General features: G+C 42.9%; 1 protein-coding gene across 4 annotated transcripts in view; it reads left to right on the plus strand.

Annotated features, from left to right (window-relative positions):
• The window catches only part of LOC146644509 (cyclin-dependent kinase 17-like), a 46239-nt gene that overhangs the window by 13309 nt on the left and 13743 nt on the right, over positions 1–19187 (plus strand). For all 4 annotated transcript variants that reach the window (XM_085394919.1, XM_085394921.1, XM_085394923.1 and 1 more), the window contains 2 exons: positions 8086–8219; positions 16025–16150. In XM_085394919.1, the coding sequence (XP_085251045.1) occupies positions 8086–8219; positions 16025–16150 (260 nt within the window). The remainder of the gene's footprint in view (positions 1–8085; positions 8220–16024; positions 16151–19187) is intronic.

The raw sequence follows: 19187 nt of genomic DNA on the forward strand, positions 1-19187 counted from the left end.
TCTCAAAACCTGTCTCAGGCTGCTGTTTTTCAGTACTGTCAAAGAAGTCTCCTCTTGTTCCTTTCCCCCTCTTTGTATTTTCTCTTTCCCTCTGCACACATCAAAATACTGTATTTAACCTCCAAATAAGACCAGAATGGTGCAAAAGATAAAAGCTGGCACCTTGTTAAGACCACCCTTATCTCCACCCATACCACGAGAGACCGCGTTGTCTGTGCCAGGGATTTAATGTAATGCATTAATGCTGTATTAATTGCTGTAGTCCTCTGCCTCACTGCATACATGCTCAGCCATCCATTTGCTCACTCCCGGATTGGTTTTAGGAAGAACAATGGAGTGGACTCCTTTTATGTAGTCGGTCTCATAAGCTTTTTATGTGTGTTAGGGTGACTTGCTGTTTGAGAATCTTATGGCTGAGCGAAGGAAGATGTTACTAATGAATGCATGTATTTTTCAGAGCTGCATATATGGGGTGGGGGTAGGGTGTGGGGTTGAGATGTAGCCGGCCAGCATAAACAGAGCTGGTAGCTTACAGTAGGCTCTTTGGTCTTAGTAATTGAATAATGAGATTCCTTAGATGAAGATAAAAGGTTTAGAGGTAATTACTGCAGTCTAAATTCTCCCACCCTGCAGCCTTGAGTGCGCGTCTCTATGTATGCCTGTTCCTGAGGGATGTTGTATGCACTTTGATTTTTACTGTGTTATTTGTCTGGAGGCACATCGTAATATTTATGATTTAAAAAGGAGGTGAAAACAATGCAGAAGCTTAAATGTAGTCAAGAAAATGTAGTTTAAGACAAGGTGGACAAATAAAGTGACAGTAACAGAGACCTGGAGGGAAGTAAAAAGCTTTGTGGAGGTGGCTGCAAAGCAAAACAGAAATCTTCCATGTATACAAGCTGCACTTGTGAATCTAATAAGGCGGGGAAACAGTGATGGCTGGAGGGTTGAGAGCTTTTGTTCTTGATGTTTTGAGCAGCTCATCACAGTACATCGATACCTGTCTGTTAATTTTCTGTAGATGACCTTTACTCTGTACTTAATGATCCCAAATAAGTCACTTTGAATAAGGTAACCTATCCAGATTAAAAAATGCTTTCAGAGCGTGTTAAGAATACGGTATCTCAAAGATCCCAAGATGTTTACAGAGTCTAAAACAATTACAAAGTTTGTTTAAGTCTTTTTAAGCCCATCATTATTGACATGTAGGGTGTGTGAGGCTCTCCACATGAGTGTGTTTGGTTAACTAAGGCTTAGAAGACAAGCCTATCACTGGCCTTGAGGGAGAGGTAGGGTTTTATTTTGCAGTAGTCAAAAATAGGCTTTTGAAGTGTGATGGCAAAACGATGGCATTTAACACCTTATCATGCTGACATTTTGGATGCAGTCATGTTCTCTAAACACTTTTCTAATGTTAGGTGTCATGGGTGTAAGCAAGGTTTTAGAATGTGGTAGGAACTGGAAGACTAAGTCCTACCAATATCCACCGACTGTTGCCTCTAGCAATAATTTGAATCAGAGACAGCATATACAACTGTTTTTATTCGTAATTGTTAACAGGTCTCGTTCTCTGCTATGAATCCCACCTCCGATGCCCAATATTGTTCCACCGTTTTTTTGCGAACACGTGAGAGGCTGTAGGGTTAGGTTTATGCGCAAAGATGCTGAGCAAATTGTATCCTCTACCAATTTAGGACGTATTGGTACTGTGCTCTTCAGAGAGTTAATTATATTTCAAGTATTGGTTGAAATAGGAACATTGTCTCTGGACATTTTTGAGCAATTTTCATTTGAAGTGGTAAATTTCATATCCCAAGTCAGGTCTGATTACGAGCATGCTGCTGTTCAACAAGGTTGTGCAACATGAATTTGTCCCTTGTATGAGAGGTCATTGGGGACTTGTACTATAACAGCATCTTTTGAAAGAGGATATTCAGCAGTAATGACCAGGAGTATGTTGCGTCCCAGCATGCTGTCATGTGCCAGGACAGGACGTGGTGTTTTGGTCAAGAGGACATTCTTGCAACTTAAACAAACTTCAACAAAATGACAATCAGGTTTAAGGAGGAGAGCCAGCATGTATCGCAGAGCTACAAGTGCTACGTAAATGGGATTCTCAGGAATTCATCTAAAAACAGCCTTTGCACTAAATGATTTCTGCGGGGTAGACCTTTTGATCGTACCACATAAATGTAACAAATATCAACCCAATGATCCCTCAGCTTGAAGAAAAAATTACTTAATCAGCTCCTAATGCTTTTAGTTCTGTTTCTTAATATTATTTTGAACTTGCTGTTAGTTTGTATAGATGTAATTGTCTGTTTGCTCTCCAGGTGTGTCTAATAGCCAATAGTCAGCATCATGTGAGTTGTATTTGTAACAGTTACTCTGTGTGCAGTGGGATGTGCAGGAAAGAGCGCGTGCTTGCTGTGTCCTGTGTTTCATGTCAATATAGAAGGGACTGAGGCAGAAAGGGGAGAGCAGAGAGAATGCCATAGGCATCACTCTGAAGCCTCAGGATTTCATTTTTCTACACTAGAGAGCGATAAGCATGAGGAGGGAGGGTGGGGAGCACGAGAAAGAGGTGGTGAACAAGATGGAGTGCAAGAAAGAGGCCGATCAGGCAGAAAATGTCATCGGCTCGTGAATAGAAAAAGAGGATGACTGTACTGATATTCAACACCATCTCTGGACCCAGACAGTGATAGCAAGAAATCGGGAGGGAGAGATAAAGACAGATGGAGGGGGGAGAGAGATGGAGATTTCTATCATGTGAGAGGGAGGGGAGTAATAGCAAGGTGAAGGGAGGGAGCAGGAGCACTGACAACACTGATAGCGGCGCCAGAGGCAAGGAGGGACTGAACAGGAGAGGGAGTGGAAAGAAGGAGAGCAGCACAACAGCCTGAATAGAGTGCTGTGTTGAATAACAGTTGAAGGAGGACAAAGAGAAGAGATCTGCCACAGACGCAGAAAAACATCAGCAAAAAGAAGAAAAATGAACGCAAATGAAGAAGTCACAAAGGACAGAAGCAAAGGGAAGGTCTGGCTGTGTTTTCCTTGCTAGGAGCTGCAAGTTAAGTGCGTTGTGAGTCCTTGCACACAGTCCTTGTTTGCGGGCTTGTGTCCGGACGAAGGCAGATGATGACAGAACACCTGTTATTCTGAGATGGCAGATTGTAACAGTTTCTAGCTTGCACGTGTTGGACCGTCTCTGCAGCATTTTGCATACCTGCACAGTGTTTGACCTTCCTTAGTCAGCACGCAGAGAGCGACTGCAGAGAGGAAAAAGAAAGGAGAGGGAGGAGAGAAGGAACGTCTGCTAAGAAAAACACACAGGAAGAGGGAGAGTGTGTTAAAGTGGAGTAGCAGCCGAGGGAGTTGTTGGATTTTGATTAGTGTGCCTGTGCAGTCTGCACAATTCCTATAATGTCAGACCTGTTCTTTACTGCATGGGGCTCTTCTGGCAGTACAGAGGTAGCCTAAGGATTGGGTTTTTCCCAGGAAGCTTGGATCCTTAATCAGCTACTGCTACTCAAACCTGGGTGCCACCTACACGGTTTGATTGGGCTCCAGGACTTAACTGAAGTGGATTTTTTTAATGAAATGTTTATTTGCATTATTAAATGCACCTTCAAATGTTAGTGCTTTAAACCCACTGGAGCAATGGATATGGCAGACAATCTGCAAGGATGCTCTGCCCGTGTTCCCAGAGTCGGAGACCTTAAAACGGGGGAGGTTAGAACGGGAGAGGGGGTAAGAATGGTGGAGAGAGACACCCCACTGAGGCTGTCACCTTTCCGTATGCTTCGAGTGCTCGACTCATGCCGGCCTCCAGGAAACCGCATTGGTGAGTCTCATCACTGTCATCGTCTTCAAGAAGCTCATCTACATCCTGACTTTATCCACTGATCAGATTGTTGTTACAATATAGAGTTTGGATTTAGGTAGAAGGCACATTTTTGTGGCAAACATCAATACATGCTGTCTGTATACTTTTATTTGACTTTGTAGGACATTAATGTTAGTAGCTCGATCAAGCATGTTCCAGGTTTTTACTTTATACTTAGACACAGATTTATGCAAGTAGAATCTGTTCATCATACATGTTTGAACATCTTTAACCTATTACTGTGAAAATATGATTTGCTTTGCGTGCCTGCTTAACTTGCAACATGTTGGCCCCAAGCAACATGCTTATCTACAGGGATTCTATGAGCTCCTTAGAGAAGTGAAGAGTTCGACAAGTTCTTCTTTTGAATTTTTATTCATTTACTTGTCAGCACAATGACCGCAGTATCTTTGTTCGTGCTGCTCTGGACAAATTCAAAAAGCACGATGTCCACGAGTTTGAGAACTTTTCACCTGAGAGCATGAAAGAGAAGTGAAAGGATTCAGTTCAAAGCCAAAGCCTGTGGTATTATTATTATTATTGGGTAATGTGGATGTGGACGGTGGCTACGAATACCGCCTGTTTCCCCCTTGAGCAATGTACTGAATTCAATGTGTGGCTTTGCCGAGTGAGGGCTTATGTGAAAAAATCCCAATGCTATTCCATGAAGGGCTTTTCAAGTAAGTCTTCCTTTACTTCTTTTGATATTCTTTCCCCTGGATTTTTCTTTATTTTTGACGTGTTGCTATCATGTGCTGGAGATGGATTTTCAACTAAGTAGTATTTGCAGAGCAGAGTGAAGTAAGGACACTCCTAAAAGTAGCCCACTCCCTCCTCTAGACAAACTAGCAGGGAGTCAGCAACCCTAACTAGGCCAGCTTGGCTCCATGTGGGGAGGCAGTGGTAGCTTGTGACATTTACTGTCTGCTCTTAGGCGTCTATGGGAAAGGAAGAGAAAGAAACTGCAGAAGACTGAAAGAAATGTGACTAAGAGGAATGTTTAGGACAGAAAGTGTGAAGAATGTAACATAATGGTGTGATACTGGAATTAGAGCAGGGCGATATGGCCAAAAATATTTATCACAATATATATTTGAAAATTTGCGATAACGATATAACTGACGATATAATTGATGCGAGACAAAATACAACTCCACAACATTACTAGCGCAAAAAGACAACCTTCCATTTATTTTCACGTAAACAAGAAGCTGGTTTTTATGTACATTAAAGCTTTATAAAAATGTAACAGTGCAAATGCAAATTCCTTGCTGAAAGTTTAACCCAAAGGCATTTCCAGTAGAAATGGGCTGACATATCCTGAGCATAACCATGTATAATATCCACTGAAGTTAAAAAGAGGTGCTTTGCGACATTAAACTGCAGTGTGCAGTACGCATTTTTCGGACCATAAGGTACACGGGATTATAAGGCACATTAAGCGAAACAAAGCAGTCAGATAAATCAAACTTTATTAAACTCATTCTTCTTGCTTCCTCCACTTCTGTACCATTGATTCATTAATGTTGAATTCTCTGGCAGCTGCTCTATTCCCATGTTGTTGCAGTATATTAATGACTAACCTCGTATTGTGGATGGATTATCTCAGTTGTTCTCCTGACTGAAGTTTGGTCCGTTTACAGCATCCTGCCATGCGATTGCATTTGTCTCTAACCATGAGGAACCTTCACGTTAACTTTTATAAGTGGAAAAGTGTTAGTGTTCATCCTCCAGCTTCACTGTTTATGTTATGCTAACATAGCTGTGTCGCTAGCGATCACGTAGCACATCATTATATACCAGCTAGCCCAACTTCAGTAACCCTACAAACGTCACTGCTGTTTAGTTTCCTGTCTTCATTTATGTTGGAAGTGATAGCAGAGCTGTACGTTTGATTTTTTTCAGAAATCTCTCCGTCAGAACATGCTATATCATGCTTAGGTAACTAGCGAAACTAGCGAGCTAACTTCCGCTAGCTTCCTGCTAACTTCTAACTCCGTTAAATGTAATAACTTTTGTTTTCATGGATGCCTGGAAGTTAAACTTTATAGTTACACCTGGTAAAGCAGCAATGCTGATCGTTTTATTAAAGATCAAAGAATTTAGACAGTTTTCAACTCTCAGTGATGCTGCAGTGTTGTTTGACCTGAAGTCAAATATACGGAGTTTGGGACCCAGATTACTCCCAGATTTAAGAGCATCTTAGTCCGACAAATACGACAATAACAACGGCCGCTTGCATGTTCTGCAAAAAAATGTGCTTTGTTGTGTATCTGACGGACAAACACCAAACCAGTTCCACATCACGGAAGTTGCACCATTTTTACAAACCAACAATCGGCCATGTGCGTATGAAAACAAAGGCATTGCGCATGCGCGTTTTACTCCCATTCTATTGCGATATTTCATTTTCCTATCGTTGCCTAACATTATACCGGTATTACCGTGAACGGTATAATATGGCCCAGCCCTAACTGGAATTTTACTTCCCTGGTCAGATCATCCTGTTTCATCTACCCACATCTGCTGTTTACATAAACACACAAGATCGGGACCTCTCAGAAAGTGAGAAAGACATGTGATACTCATGATCAGTGATGCTTACTCATCATGCGTGTGGTTGTGCGTGTATCTGTCAGTAGATATCCCGGATCAGTTTCTCCAGCCTGTGGTGTCACTTACCTTCAGTGTAATGTTTCACCATCTTGGTTGTGAGGGTTAATTCCTGATTCCTGATGCGACAAAAGACATTTTCTTACAAAGGTATATCCATTCCCTGTATCCTTGTGCCTGTCTTTGAGGCTGCGCACTATACATCAGACTTGGAGGCCCACTAGATGCCTACATTTCAGCAATAGCTGTCTAGATATTGTGTCTAGGTCATGCAACAGTATGGCTGTTTGTCTCTGTACCACCACCTCATCACTGTAGGAGGTTAGGTTAACAAGCCTTTAGAACTTTTATAGAACCTGAAAATTAAATTTAAACTCTCGAGAGCAAGAATCACTGTGTAATTGACTTACAGAAGGTATAATTTCACACTATAGGTATCATTCAGCTTTTAGGTTAATGGGAAACTACAGAGTCAGAGGATTATTTTTAACGCTATGCCCTCTTATTAATTTGATAAAGACTGAATAAAGACCAATTTAAACCAGTTTTAGAAGTACTTATCTGTGCTTTTTTCTATGTTTTCCATCTTTTCAAATATTTTTTGGTCCAGAGACCAGCCTGTTTCAAATCCTAGAATAAGCCTCAGATGTTTCACAGCTGACAGACAGCACACTGTAATAAATAGCTTTACCTAACCGGCCCTCAGTTGTTAAATCCCACAACTGAGGTGTTGCAGTCACTCTGGGGACTCATTTTTCTTTCCACTTCATCAGCTCTTCCAACCAAAACCATCCACCCCACTGTCTCCTAATCTTCCCTCGATCTGTCTGTGCTCTGCTGTTGGGAGCTGATGTTTTATGGGTAAACGGTACATGATTGTAAGGTGTGAGCTTGCAACTGCACTCAGCCTACTTCAGTTTCATGAAAAAAGTTATCTTTACCAAAACAAACACCAGGGAGACCCCCCCCCCCCACACACACACACACGTACTGTGTGTGCTGTACATGACCCAGACAAAGAGAGAGCCCTCCACCCTTCCCCCACATTTACTCACAAACTCACACATCACTGAAGTAGACAGTCCTGTCTGCTGCACCGTGACTCATTAATCAGATGGATTCTGGGGCACATGAAGGTGTGTGGTGGTGGGGGGGTTGGCACACAGAGATGGCAGCTCCTATTGCACGCAGGGTAATATTGATCTCGTACTTACTCATCTTACCAATACCATTTTATACACTTGTTTTACACCCCTGTGTGGCTTGATGGTATGATTCATCATTTGGGGGTTGGGGTCCTACTGTGTCATTCACATAATGGGTGAGTGAAATTTAAGACAGATGTTTTGTTTTCTTCTGATCCCATAGAGAGAGTAGTGAAATGAAATAGGGTGTCATTAAACACAATCTAAAAACCTGCGCGTAGGTATTTATGTCAAGGGACACCCCTTTAGCCTAGTGGGTAGGACATGCCGCCCTTGTACCAAAGGCATGTCGCATCTCCTGTCTCTCCCTGTTTTACTTTTTCTAAGACATAAATCCCTGAAAAAAGTCTCAAGTCTTTGCACGTTTGTGTTTCACAGGCATTGTCCATGAAAATGTGAAGATGGGTTCAGATGGGGAGAGTGACCAAGCATCCGGCACGTCCTCTGATGAGGTTCAGAGTCCAGTGAGGGTCCGTATGAGGAACAATCACCATCGGCGCATCTCTAATGAGGTATGATGATCTGGGACACGCCCACACACAAACACACACATACCTTTAGCCCGGGCGTACTGTACTCTTTGATCAAGAGGGAAAATGCACCTGCACTCAACATTATTAATTGAAATTCAATAGTGATGCCAAAGACTGTCTGAAATCATTCACTCCTTCACTATTCACCTCACAATATTAAGTAGATTTTATGTAGGAAACCATACCTTGTGGCTAATTTTAGAACTAAAATGATAAATTGGACAGGCCCAAATATCAGGATTGGCCTGTTGCTGATATACTGGTACTTTTTTTTGGTTGATAAATGACAAGAAAATACATAAAAAGAAATCCCAAGTTAGAAATTAGGCAAAGAAAGAGAATAATTTTCTGTCTGTGCTGTATGTAAAACCTAAACAAATAGAAAGGGGACATTTCTTATTTTTTGTTACTTTACACTTAGACCTTAGAAATAAGACCATTCCTTTGTCTTATTTCCTTGCATGTACACTTCTCAGTGGTAGCTGTCTCTCAGTTAGTATACACTATACACAGTGTATTATATGATAGACTGTATAAAGTGAATAGTGAACACGTGGCATTTATGTGGTACATTTAAAGGGATCTCTTATTCACCTTTTCAACCCCATATTTTTAACCTTCTTTACTTTTATTTATATATATATATATATTTATATACAACCCCCAGCATGCCCCTGCGGGCGGTTTATCCTTCAAGCTTGGGTCCTCTACCAGAGGCCTGGGAGCTTGAGGGTCCTGCGCAGTATCTTAGCTGTTCCCAGGACTGCGCTCTTCTGGACAGAGATCTCCGATGTTATTCCCGGGATCTGCTGGAGCCACTCGCCTAGTTTGGGAGTCACCGCACCTAGTGCTCCGATTACCACGGGGACCACTGTTACCTTCACCCACCACATCTTCTCGAGCTCTTCTCTGAGCCCTTGGTATTTCTCCAGCTTCTCGTGTTCCTTCTTCCTGATATTGCTGTCATTCGGAACTGCTACATCGATCACTACGGCCGTCTCCTTCTGTTTGTCTACCACCACTATGTCCGGTTGGTTAGCCACCACCATTTTGTCCGTCTGTATCTGGAAGTCCCACAGGATCTTAGCTTGGTCATTCTCCACCACCCTTGGGGGCATCTCCCATTTTGACCTCGGGACTTCCAGGTTATACTCAGCACAGATGTTCCTGTACACTATGCCGGCCACTTGGTTATGGCGTTCCATGTATGCCTTGACTGCTAGCATCTTGCACCCTGCTGTTATGTGCCGGATTGTCTCTGGGGCATCTTTACACAGCCTGCACCTAGGGTCTTGCCTGGTGTGATAGACCCCAGCCTCTATGGATCTTGTACTCAGAGCTTGTTCTTGTGCTGCCATGATTAGTGCCTCTGTGCTGTCTTTCAGTCCAGCTTTGTCCAGCCACTGGTAGGATTTCTGGATATCAGCCACCTCCTCTATCTGCCGGTGGTACATACCGTGCAGGGCCCTGTCCTTCCACGATGGTTCCTCGTCTCCCTCCTCTTTCTTGGGTTTCTGCTGCCTGAGGTATTCACTGAGCACTCGGTCAGTTGGGGCCATCTTCCCAATGTATTCGTGGATGTTCATGTCTCATCCTGGACTGTGGTGCTGACACTCACCAGTCCCTGGCCCCCTTCCTTCCGCTTAGCGTACAGCCTCAGGGTGCTGGACTTGGGGTGAAACCCTCCATGCATGGTAAGGAGCTTTCTTGTCTTTATGTCAGTGGCTTCTATCTCCTCCTTTGGCCAGCCTATTACCCCAGCAGGGTACCTGATCACGGGCAGGGCGTAGGTGTTGATGGCCCGGATCTTGTTCTTACCATTCAGCTGACTCCTCAGGACTTGCCTGACTCTCTGCAGGTACTTGGTGGTTGCAGCCTTTCTAGTGGCCTCTTCATGGTTCCCATTTGCCTGCGGGATCCCCAGGTACTTGTAACTGTCCTCTATGTCTGCAATGTTGCCTTCTGGTAGTTCAATCCCCTCAGTTCTGACTACCTTCCCTCTCTTTGTTACCATCCGACTACACTTCTCCAGTCCGAACGACATTCCAATGTCATTGCTGTATAGCCTGGTAGTGTGGATCAGTGAATCGATGTCTCGTTCACTCTTGGCATACAGCTTGATGTCATCCATGTACAGGAGGTGGCTGACAACTGCTCCATTCCGTAGTCGGTATCCGTAGCCAGTCTTGTTAATGATCTCACCGAGGGGGTTCAGGCCTATGCAGAACAGCAGTGGGGACAGAGCATCTCCTTGGTAGATCCCGCACTTGATGGTGACTTGTGCTATGGGCTTGGAGTTGGCCTCTAGTGTTGTACACCACATCCCCATTGAGTTCCTGATGAAGGCTCTTAGGGTCCTGTTGATCTTGTACAATTCTAAGCATTCCAGTATCCAGCTGTGGGGCACTGAGTCATAGGCCTTCTTGTAATCAATCCAGGCAGTGCACAGGTTGGTCAGTCTGGTCTTGCAGTCTCGGCTGACTGTTCTGTCTACCAGTAGCTGGTGTTTTGCGCCTCTGGTATTCTTGCCAATCCCTTTCTTTGCCCCACTCATGTATTGACCCATGTGCCTGTTCATCTTAACCGATATGATGCCTGACAGGAGCTTCCATGTAGTACTGAGGCAGGTTATTGGTCGGTAGTTGGATGGGACCGGTCCCTCCTTGGGGATCAGGACCGTTCGACCTTCGGTTAGCCATTCCGGGTGTCTCTCGTTAACTAGCAGCTGGTTCATTTGTGCTGCCAAACGCTCGTGGAGTGCAGTCAGCTTCTTCAGCCAGTAGGCGTGAACCATGTCGGGCCCTGGTGCTGTCCAACTCTTCATACTGGAGACCCTTTCTTGGATATCTGCCACTGTGATGGTTACTGGACCCTGTTCAGGGAGGTCGCTATGGTCTGCCCTCAGATCCACTAGCCACTGAGCATTGCCGTTATGGGTTGCGTCCTTCTCCCATATGCTCTTCCAGTATTGCTCCAGCCTTGGTGGTGCTGTTCTCTTATTGTTCCCTTGCCACTGAGAGTACACTTTTGCTCTGTGGAGAACAGCTGGTTTATTCTCCTGCCTTCTATCTCTCTGGTGTACCTCCTCAAGCGGCTGGCCAAGGCTGTGAGTCTTTGCTTGGCAGTTTCCAAGGCCTCAGGTATGGACAGTTTGCTGTATTTCTTATGCACCTTCTTTGCCGCACCTTTCTGCAACTCCGTTAGTTGGCTAACCTCCCTCCGTGCTACTTTGATCTTGCCCTCTAGCCTCCTTCTTCATGGAGGGTACTGCCCCTTGTGGCTGTTCAACTTGTAGCCAAGCATCTCACTGATCACTGCTGCTGTATTGTAGATCAGCTTGTTAGTGTCGGTAATCGTGGTTGTAGGTATTGATGGCCCGGATCTTGTTCTTACCATTCAGCTGACTCCTCAGGACTTGCCTGACCCTCTGCAGGGTCAGGCAGAGGGTCTGCATTAACATCATCTAGCAGACCTTCTGAGGGTACTTCACGTAATCTTGGTAACCGGCTACGGGGGATCCAGGTTTCAAGCTTGGCCATGATCCTATTTTTCAGGTCAGTTGCTCTCGCACTCAACGATCCTTCTCCTATCGCACTTGGGGCTATGTACCCAATCTCGGGTAGGGGTGATGATATCTCCCCCCTGACCTGGCGTCCTGACTCCTCCTTGCCGTAGCATTTATGTTGTACCTCGTCAATCTCTAGCTGTGATAGCAGTCGCTTCTTTCGAATGTTGGAACACTGAGCTACTAGTTGTTTCGCCGTCATTGTGGATGTTGGGTATCAAAGAGAATATATATATATATATATATATATATATATATATATATATATATATATATATATATATATATATATATATATATATATCTATCCATATAACAGCTAAGATACTGCGCAGGACCCTCAAGCTCCCAGGCCTCTGGTAGAGGACCCGAGCTTGAAGGATAAACCGCCCGCAGGGGCGTGCTGGGTGTTTTTATATATATATATATATATATATATATATAGTAATTACGGATGTGTTTGTATGTGTATTTAAGTATTTGTGCGTTAAGTATTTGTGTACTGTATGTATTCAGTGACCTCAATATTTTAAATTTTGAACATCTATTATTGCAACTGCACATTTATGAGAGAAAAATATAGCAGGCTCTTTTTATTTTCACTAACTTGTGTGTATATGCGAGTGCACCTGTGCTATCTGACAGATAGTGTTGCTGTTTGCTGCTGAATCTCTGAGTGCCGTCATGTCTCGGTCAGGCTGCGTGTGTCCGTTTGAAGGAGCTGCAGAGTGTTGAGCACAGCAGTATTACGGGAAATGCCTCTAGATACAGAGCCTCTCACTGCTGTGAGCAGTGGATGGGACTAATTTAGACCATGTTTACGAGAGAGAGAGAAAGAAAGAGAAGGAGATGGATTGGCAGTGTGGGAGAGGAAAATGTTGGGGTGAGAGTAATTACGTATGTCGGTGTAATTATTGCAATGACAAAGAAAAGGGAGATCCAGGGGAATAGGGCTCAGGAGATGATAAGAGAGAAAGTAAAGAAGAGATGGAGGACAAAATGATGGCAGGAGAGAACAAAAAAACAATGTTTTCTCTGTGCCACCCCCTCCATTCACCCCTTCCCCCCATCTGCCTTTCTCCCCTCAGGAATCTGTCTATTCCTCTTTTCCTCTGCTCCTGCATCCCCCTCCTCCAACCCTCCCCCCCCCCCCCCTCCCCCCCCCTCCCCACTTCTTTTCCTAAGTATGTGGATGGCACTCTACCACAGTGCCAGCCCTCTCTCACTCTATTTCTCTCTCTCTCTCTCTCTCTCAGTGTGTGCAGTCATGTATCAGGTTAGAGACATGCATCGTTGAAAGCGCATGTGTGTGAGTGCATAGAAAAACACATTTAAGGAGGACAATGAGGGAGCTACTAGAGCTGTTCTGCATTGTGAGTACGGGGGCACACATGTTTTGTTTTGTATTTAGATCTTTATTCAGTCTCTACCAGTGAATAAGAGGGCAGGAGTGGCTGTGTTTGTGAACTTTTGTCTATTGTTACGCCTTTGAAAGACAGTGTGGACAGTGAATTTTGTGTGAAAGACTTTTGTTGTGATCACGAGGTGTCACTTTCATTATAAATTGCATAAAATATCAAATGTTTTGCTTGATGAAATTTGCAGTCATTTGTATTTATATGTCTAACACTACCGTATATATGGTGTTGTAGTGCTTACACGTATTCTTCTCTTTTATGATTCCAATTTTAAGTTGAGCTTACAAATGTGCTAACTACAGCTAGGAGGCATTTCTGTGCAAGCGACTGTGGCTCACGTTTACATTGTCTCACATATACTGCTAAAACATGCAGAGCGTTGCTTTAGGATTCGTCAGTTGTCGCCATCCATATAGTTTATATATACTTTTTTCATGTGACATGCATGTTGTGATGTCAGCCAGTCAGCTCAGATAAAACTATTAAAGGCATACAGTACCTCTACATCTCATCTTCAGGCATATACACACTTTAATATCCTCCTATTGCACGGTTACATGTAAACAAACGTATCACTACATATTCACACTGAGGACACACACTTGAGGGGTGTTTTGACTGGGTCACCTAACTACTGCTGCCATGGAAACAATGTGTGACTGGCACCTTGCCGGTGATCGTGTCACAGAAATTTGCATTCCAGCAAAGACTGGAAGGTGAAAGTTCTTGCAGTGGCTAGAAGCTGTTAACAACACTGACTCAAATATATGATGATGTTTAATTCCTAAAATTGTGTCTAAAATGTGATCGTCTAAAGCTAAACACTTCCAGAGGGAGAGGCTGCACTTAGCAATTGAAGTCAAAAAGAACTACAACATGAATTAATTAGCAAAAAAAGTAAAAGATAAAAATATCAAGCGTGCTTTCATTTTGAAAGAAATGCAGATCAGCCTGGAGCCTATCCCAGTTGTCATTCATCTTGAAGAGAGACACTCATTTGCATTTACATTCACACCTATGGGCAATTTAGACCCCACTATTGGCATGTCTTTGGTCTGTGGGAGGAAGCCGGAGTACCCGGAGAGAACCCAAGCAGACATGGGGAAAACATGCAAACTCAATGCTAATAGTGCATTATGAAAATGTAGCCAAAACTAGCCAGTAACTAGCTGGAATTTATCCTGATCATGTGGTGGTCTTGCACTGGCATCTTATTCAGCCATAGCGAGTATAGGTGTTATCCACATCATCATTCGTCAGTCATTCACAGCAGCAGATGGCACCTGTTAACCAAAGGTCTGCTCTCATTTGACAAACTCGCAGCCAGGAGAGACAGATGGAGCAAGCTGCTTGTGAGTAGACAAGCAACCAATAATATTTAAAAAGAAAAAAAGCTTTGATTTGATACCAGATCATAATGGTTAATTAAGGTGAAGTAATAACAAGCTGATAAATGATGAAGGAACGAGATTTGCGGACGACACTACAGTGGTGGGTCTTATCACCAACGGTGATGAGACGGCTTACAGGGAGGAGGTCAGCGCCCTGACCCACTGGTGTCAAGACAACCATCTCACCCTCAACGTCGCAAAGACAAAGGAGTTGATAGTGGACTTCCGGAGGTGCAGAGAAGTACACACCCCCATCACCATCAACGGCGCTGCTGTGGAGAGAGTGAGCAGCTTCCGGTTCCTTGGCGTACACCTGGCTGAGGATCTTACGTGGTCAGTACACACAAACAAAACAGTGAAGAAGGCGCAGCAGCGCCTCTTCTTTCTCAGGAGACTGAAAAGATTCGGCATGAGCCCCCGCATCCTCAGGACCTTCTATCGCTGTGCCATTGAGAGCATCCTCACTGGATGCATCACCACCTGGTATGGCAACAGCACCGCCTACAACTGCAAAGCTCTCCAGCGAGTAGTGCGGTGCTCTGAACGGATAATTGGAGGTGAGCTTCCCTCCCTCCAAGACATCTACAGGAAGCGGTGCCTGAGGAAAGCGGGGAGGATCATCAAGGACTCCAGTCACCCCAGCATAAACTGTTCAGACTGCTTCCATCAGGAAGGAGGTTCTGCAGCATCCGGTCCCGTACCAGCAGACTGAGAGACAGCTTTTTCCATCAGGCCATCAGACTGCTGAACACGTCATAGACACCTCAGCTTCACTACTGGAACTTCAACATTATGCACTCCACACTGTATATAAATGCCACTTGTTTTGCACATATTCAACTCTGTATATTTTATATATTTTATTATTATTATTATTATTATTTTATTTTATTTTTTTACTATTTAATTTGTAAAAATGTGTATACACACACACACACACACACACACACACACACACACACACACACACACACACACACACACACGTAGGAAAATATTTAGTATACACATCCAGAAATGCATACACTATTATATATTGTACATATATTTATTAGTTTCAGGTTGGCCATTCTTGTATTTTGCTCGTTTGTGTTGTTGTGTTTGCACATCTCTGTTGCTTGTGGGGCTCGCACACAAGAATTTCACTCGCATGTGCTGTGCCAGTGTGCCTGCACATGTGATGTGACAATAAAAAGTGATTTGATTTGATTTGATTTATTTAATGCGCATTTGTAAATCTTTTTTTGTGACATATCATACCAAACCAAATTTAAAAGGTACGGAATATCCTGAATATTTCAGGACTAATGTCTTTATAGTATAATTGTAAATGGAAAAAGGTTTTTAATATTGAAAATCATGTTTCAGTTTCTTCATGTCTCCTTTTGTTTATTTGTTCTTCTCTTTTAGGACATAAACAAACGTTTGTCTCTCCCAGCTGATATCAGGCTACCAGAGGGCTACTTGGAGAAGTTTGCCATGAACAGCCCGCCCTTTGACAAACCCATGAGCCGCAGGCTACGGCGCGCATCATTGGTCAGTACTTAATTTATCTGTGTGCACATTTGCATCTATATATATGTGTGCAAAGCAGTTGAAGCTAGTCTCTGATGTCATTTTGTCATTTTATCTGGGTGTGTGCTTGCCCTTTTTCATGCTGCTTTGTGTAGAAACAAAAGTAATGTAAGCTTTCAATGCCATTGTACACTACTTAAATGCTTGACCAGGACCATTATTGTCTAAAACGCACACACAGAGCAACGACACAAACATAGACTCACTTTAAACACACACTGGGCTATGCTATAGTGCTTACAATGCCTCAGTAGGGGCATGAATGATAGATTCTGAATTATGCATACAGGCCAAGAGCATTATGGGTATGAATTGGGGTCTGGCAGTGAGAGGAGGGGTTGTTCGGGAAAGAAATAGGCTTGTATTCATGAATATGCAGCATGTCCTTTAATTGTTGAAGTGCCCCTGCTCTGTCACTTGGTTTTTATTTTGGTCACACTTTTTTTTTCCAAATTACGGTTTTGTTTCTGCCATCGCTCCAACTTTCAAGTTTCCTGTTATACATTATTGTGCCCTTTGTTTCACTCCACCCACAGGCTTGCGTAATTTTAAAGGGAATTCAGTGTACTTAGTCAATGCATTACATTAAACAAGATTACTGAAAGCCTGATATTCTTTGGGAAAATATGAAGGACTCATCCTCCATCAACCGTTTTTGCTGTTATTATCAAACAGGTCCATTTGCCGGCCTCAATCTCTCTGCTTGAAGCAACTTAATGACGTAGCTTTTCTGCAGGAGGCTCACAGACTTGAAAGCAAAGAGTCTCTGAGGGGAAGTATATGGTATAGGGTGGAGCAGAAGAAGAGGATAGTCATATATATTAGATGTATAGTGTGCGTTTTGTTGGGTTTGCCCAGCTGTGTGGAGCTGTGTATTGTTGGAGTTGTTGTATGTGTGTGATGTAATAGATCAATCAATAATTCAGCAGAAGTGTCAGTCTCATCTGCTGCAGCTCCTCTCCTGACTGGGATTACACCCCAGGACACCTTGGGATGAGCTAGAGAGCACGGAAGAGAAAGGAAATGTACAAAAGGAGATGGAAAGAGAGGACTAAAAGGGCTTGAATGATAAGATGTCAGGTTTAAAAAGGGCATGGATAACTGAAAAATGCTAAGCAAATGTAAGTAAAGACAAATGGAAACATTAGTGCCACTCTGTAGCTGGATTTAGGTTTTATACCAGGAAAACAAGGTTTTGATTGATCCCGAGCACTCTGCCGAGCTTGCAGCCCATGTATTCAGAAGATGCATCACAGCCAGACTGTTTTTGTTCTATTAGTCCTGGTCGTTCCTTTATATAGGGTAATGCATCCATGCAAAAGTGTGTTTCTGACCGTGCAGTAGTCTGAACATGGTTTGCACAGTATGTACGGTATTTAATTACTTTGAATTTGTGCTATGAAATGAATTAGCCTGCAGAAATTCCTCATTCACTGCTCATCTGCTCCTGAAATAGAATAGAATAGAATAGAATTCAACTTTATTGTCATTGCACATGCACAGGTACAGGGCAACGAAATGCAGTTTGCATCCATCCAGAAGTGCTTTAGTGATATAGATATATTACAATATATATTAGCAATAATATAGATATGTGAGTATATTACAGAAATGGGTCTATTATGGTATGTTATAATGTACACGGTATGAAGTATGTTGTGAATATTCTATAACTATAAGTATGTACAGGCTGTAGTGAGTACAAGCTAATAGTTTAAGTACCTTTAAAAGGAGCTAAAGATGTTTAAAATAAATGGTTTCACAAGAGATTTAAGTTTAACTAGAGATTATCTAGTGAAGGAATCCCATTGGCTGCGATGACCCATGGGTACTCAATGGTATGACATGAGTCCTGAGTGCTTGTGGATTTTACTACACCTTTCTTGGTTCTCAGCCTTTATTTTTACTGTGGAGTTGTGATGCTATCAAGTCAAAATTTGTCCACAGACAGGCAAACAAACACCTCCCAAATTGCTTAAAAAAATTCCTTTGTGGTATTTCCTGTTGCAACAAGCAATACCAGTTATCCTGTTATGTTTGGAAAAAATGTTTCTGAGAAAACTGATGTAATAGCCTCGGGGCTGCCTGTGCGCTTGTCATATGTTACGGTAATGTAGATCATGTTTCCGGTATTCCATCGCAGACTCTGAAATCACATGTTTTGAGCGTCGAATTGTTGCCAGTGTAATGCAAGTGAAGTCGGTATCAGTTTTCGCTCATGGCTGTTGCACATTGGTAATCAATTATTCACAGCAGTCCAGTGAAACTCAGTGTTCCATGGCACTGAGGAGCGAGATGTCATTTTATCTCGAAGCACAACACTTAATCATATTATGCAGCACTCACTTCTTTCCACGAACCCGTTCAACCTTACAGCAACAGAACACTGAGCTAAAAAAACTTCAATGCCTATTATTATGTCCCTCTCTCTTTGCTCATGTTGTGTTTTCATTGTAAGTCACATATGATGTAACTGTCAACTGATGAAAGCCAAAAGGACTGCTAAGTATTGTGCAGTCCTTCGGTTTTCTTTTTTGTTGCTGTTGGCAGGTTTACATGAACATGGTGACAGTGCAAGCTGGTTTATTGGCCGATTGATTATAGTTCTGAGGAAGCTTCGTGTTAATGAATGGCCTCATCTTTCTTCCCACCTCTCATTTCCTGCCACCTCTTCTCTTCTCAGAAGGCTATCATTTTAGCTTTCCCACTGAATACTATAAATCCAGCCTCGCTCTCAAACTTAAGCTTTCTTCTAGGTACCACATAAAGAAACTGTAATTACAAGTGAAATATGGATAATTCGTTTGATTTCTTTGTCAATAAATATCTTCTTGCAGACATTTCACATCCTGCATTTTTTTGTACTATGAGTTCATCAGCCTGTGTTGCCCTGCAGCCTGAGACAAGGCACTTACACTCACATATTGTTTGGTTTTATCTTACTTCAGTTTTGTCACTAAAACTTGGCCTGACCTAGTTCTGCTGAGTAAGCTCGCTA

The sequence above is a fragment of the Rhamphochromis longiceps genome, linkage group LG20 (assembly GCF_057381845.1).
Source record: "Rhamphochromis longiceps isolate RC_006_pf linkage group LG20, R_longiceps_female_GT1.1, whole genome shotgun sequence".
Lineage (NCBI taxonomy): Eukaryota > Metazoa > Chordata > Actinopteri > Cichliformes > Cichlidae > Rhamphochromis > Rhamphochromis longiceps.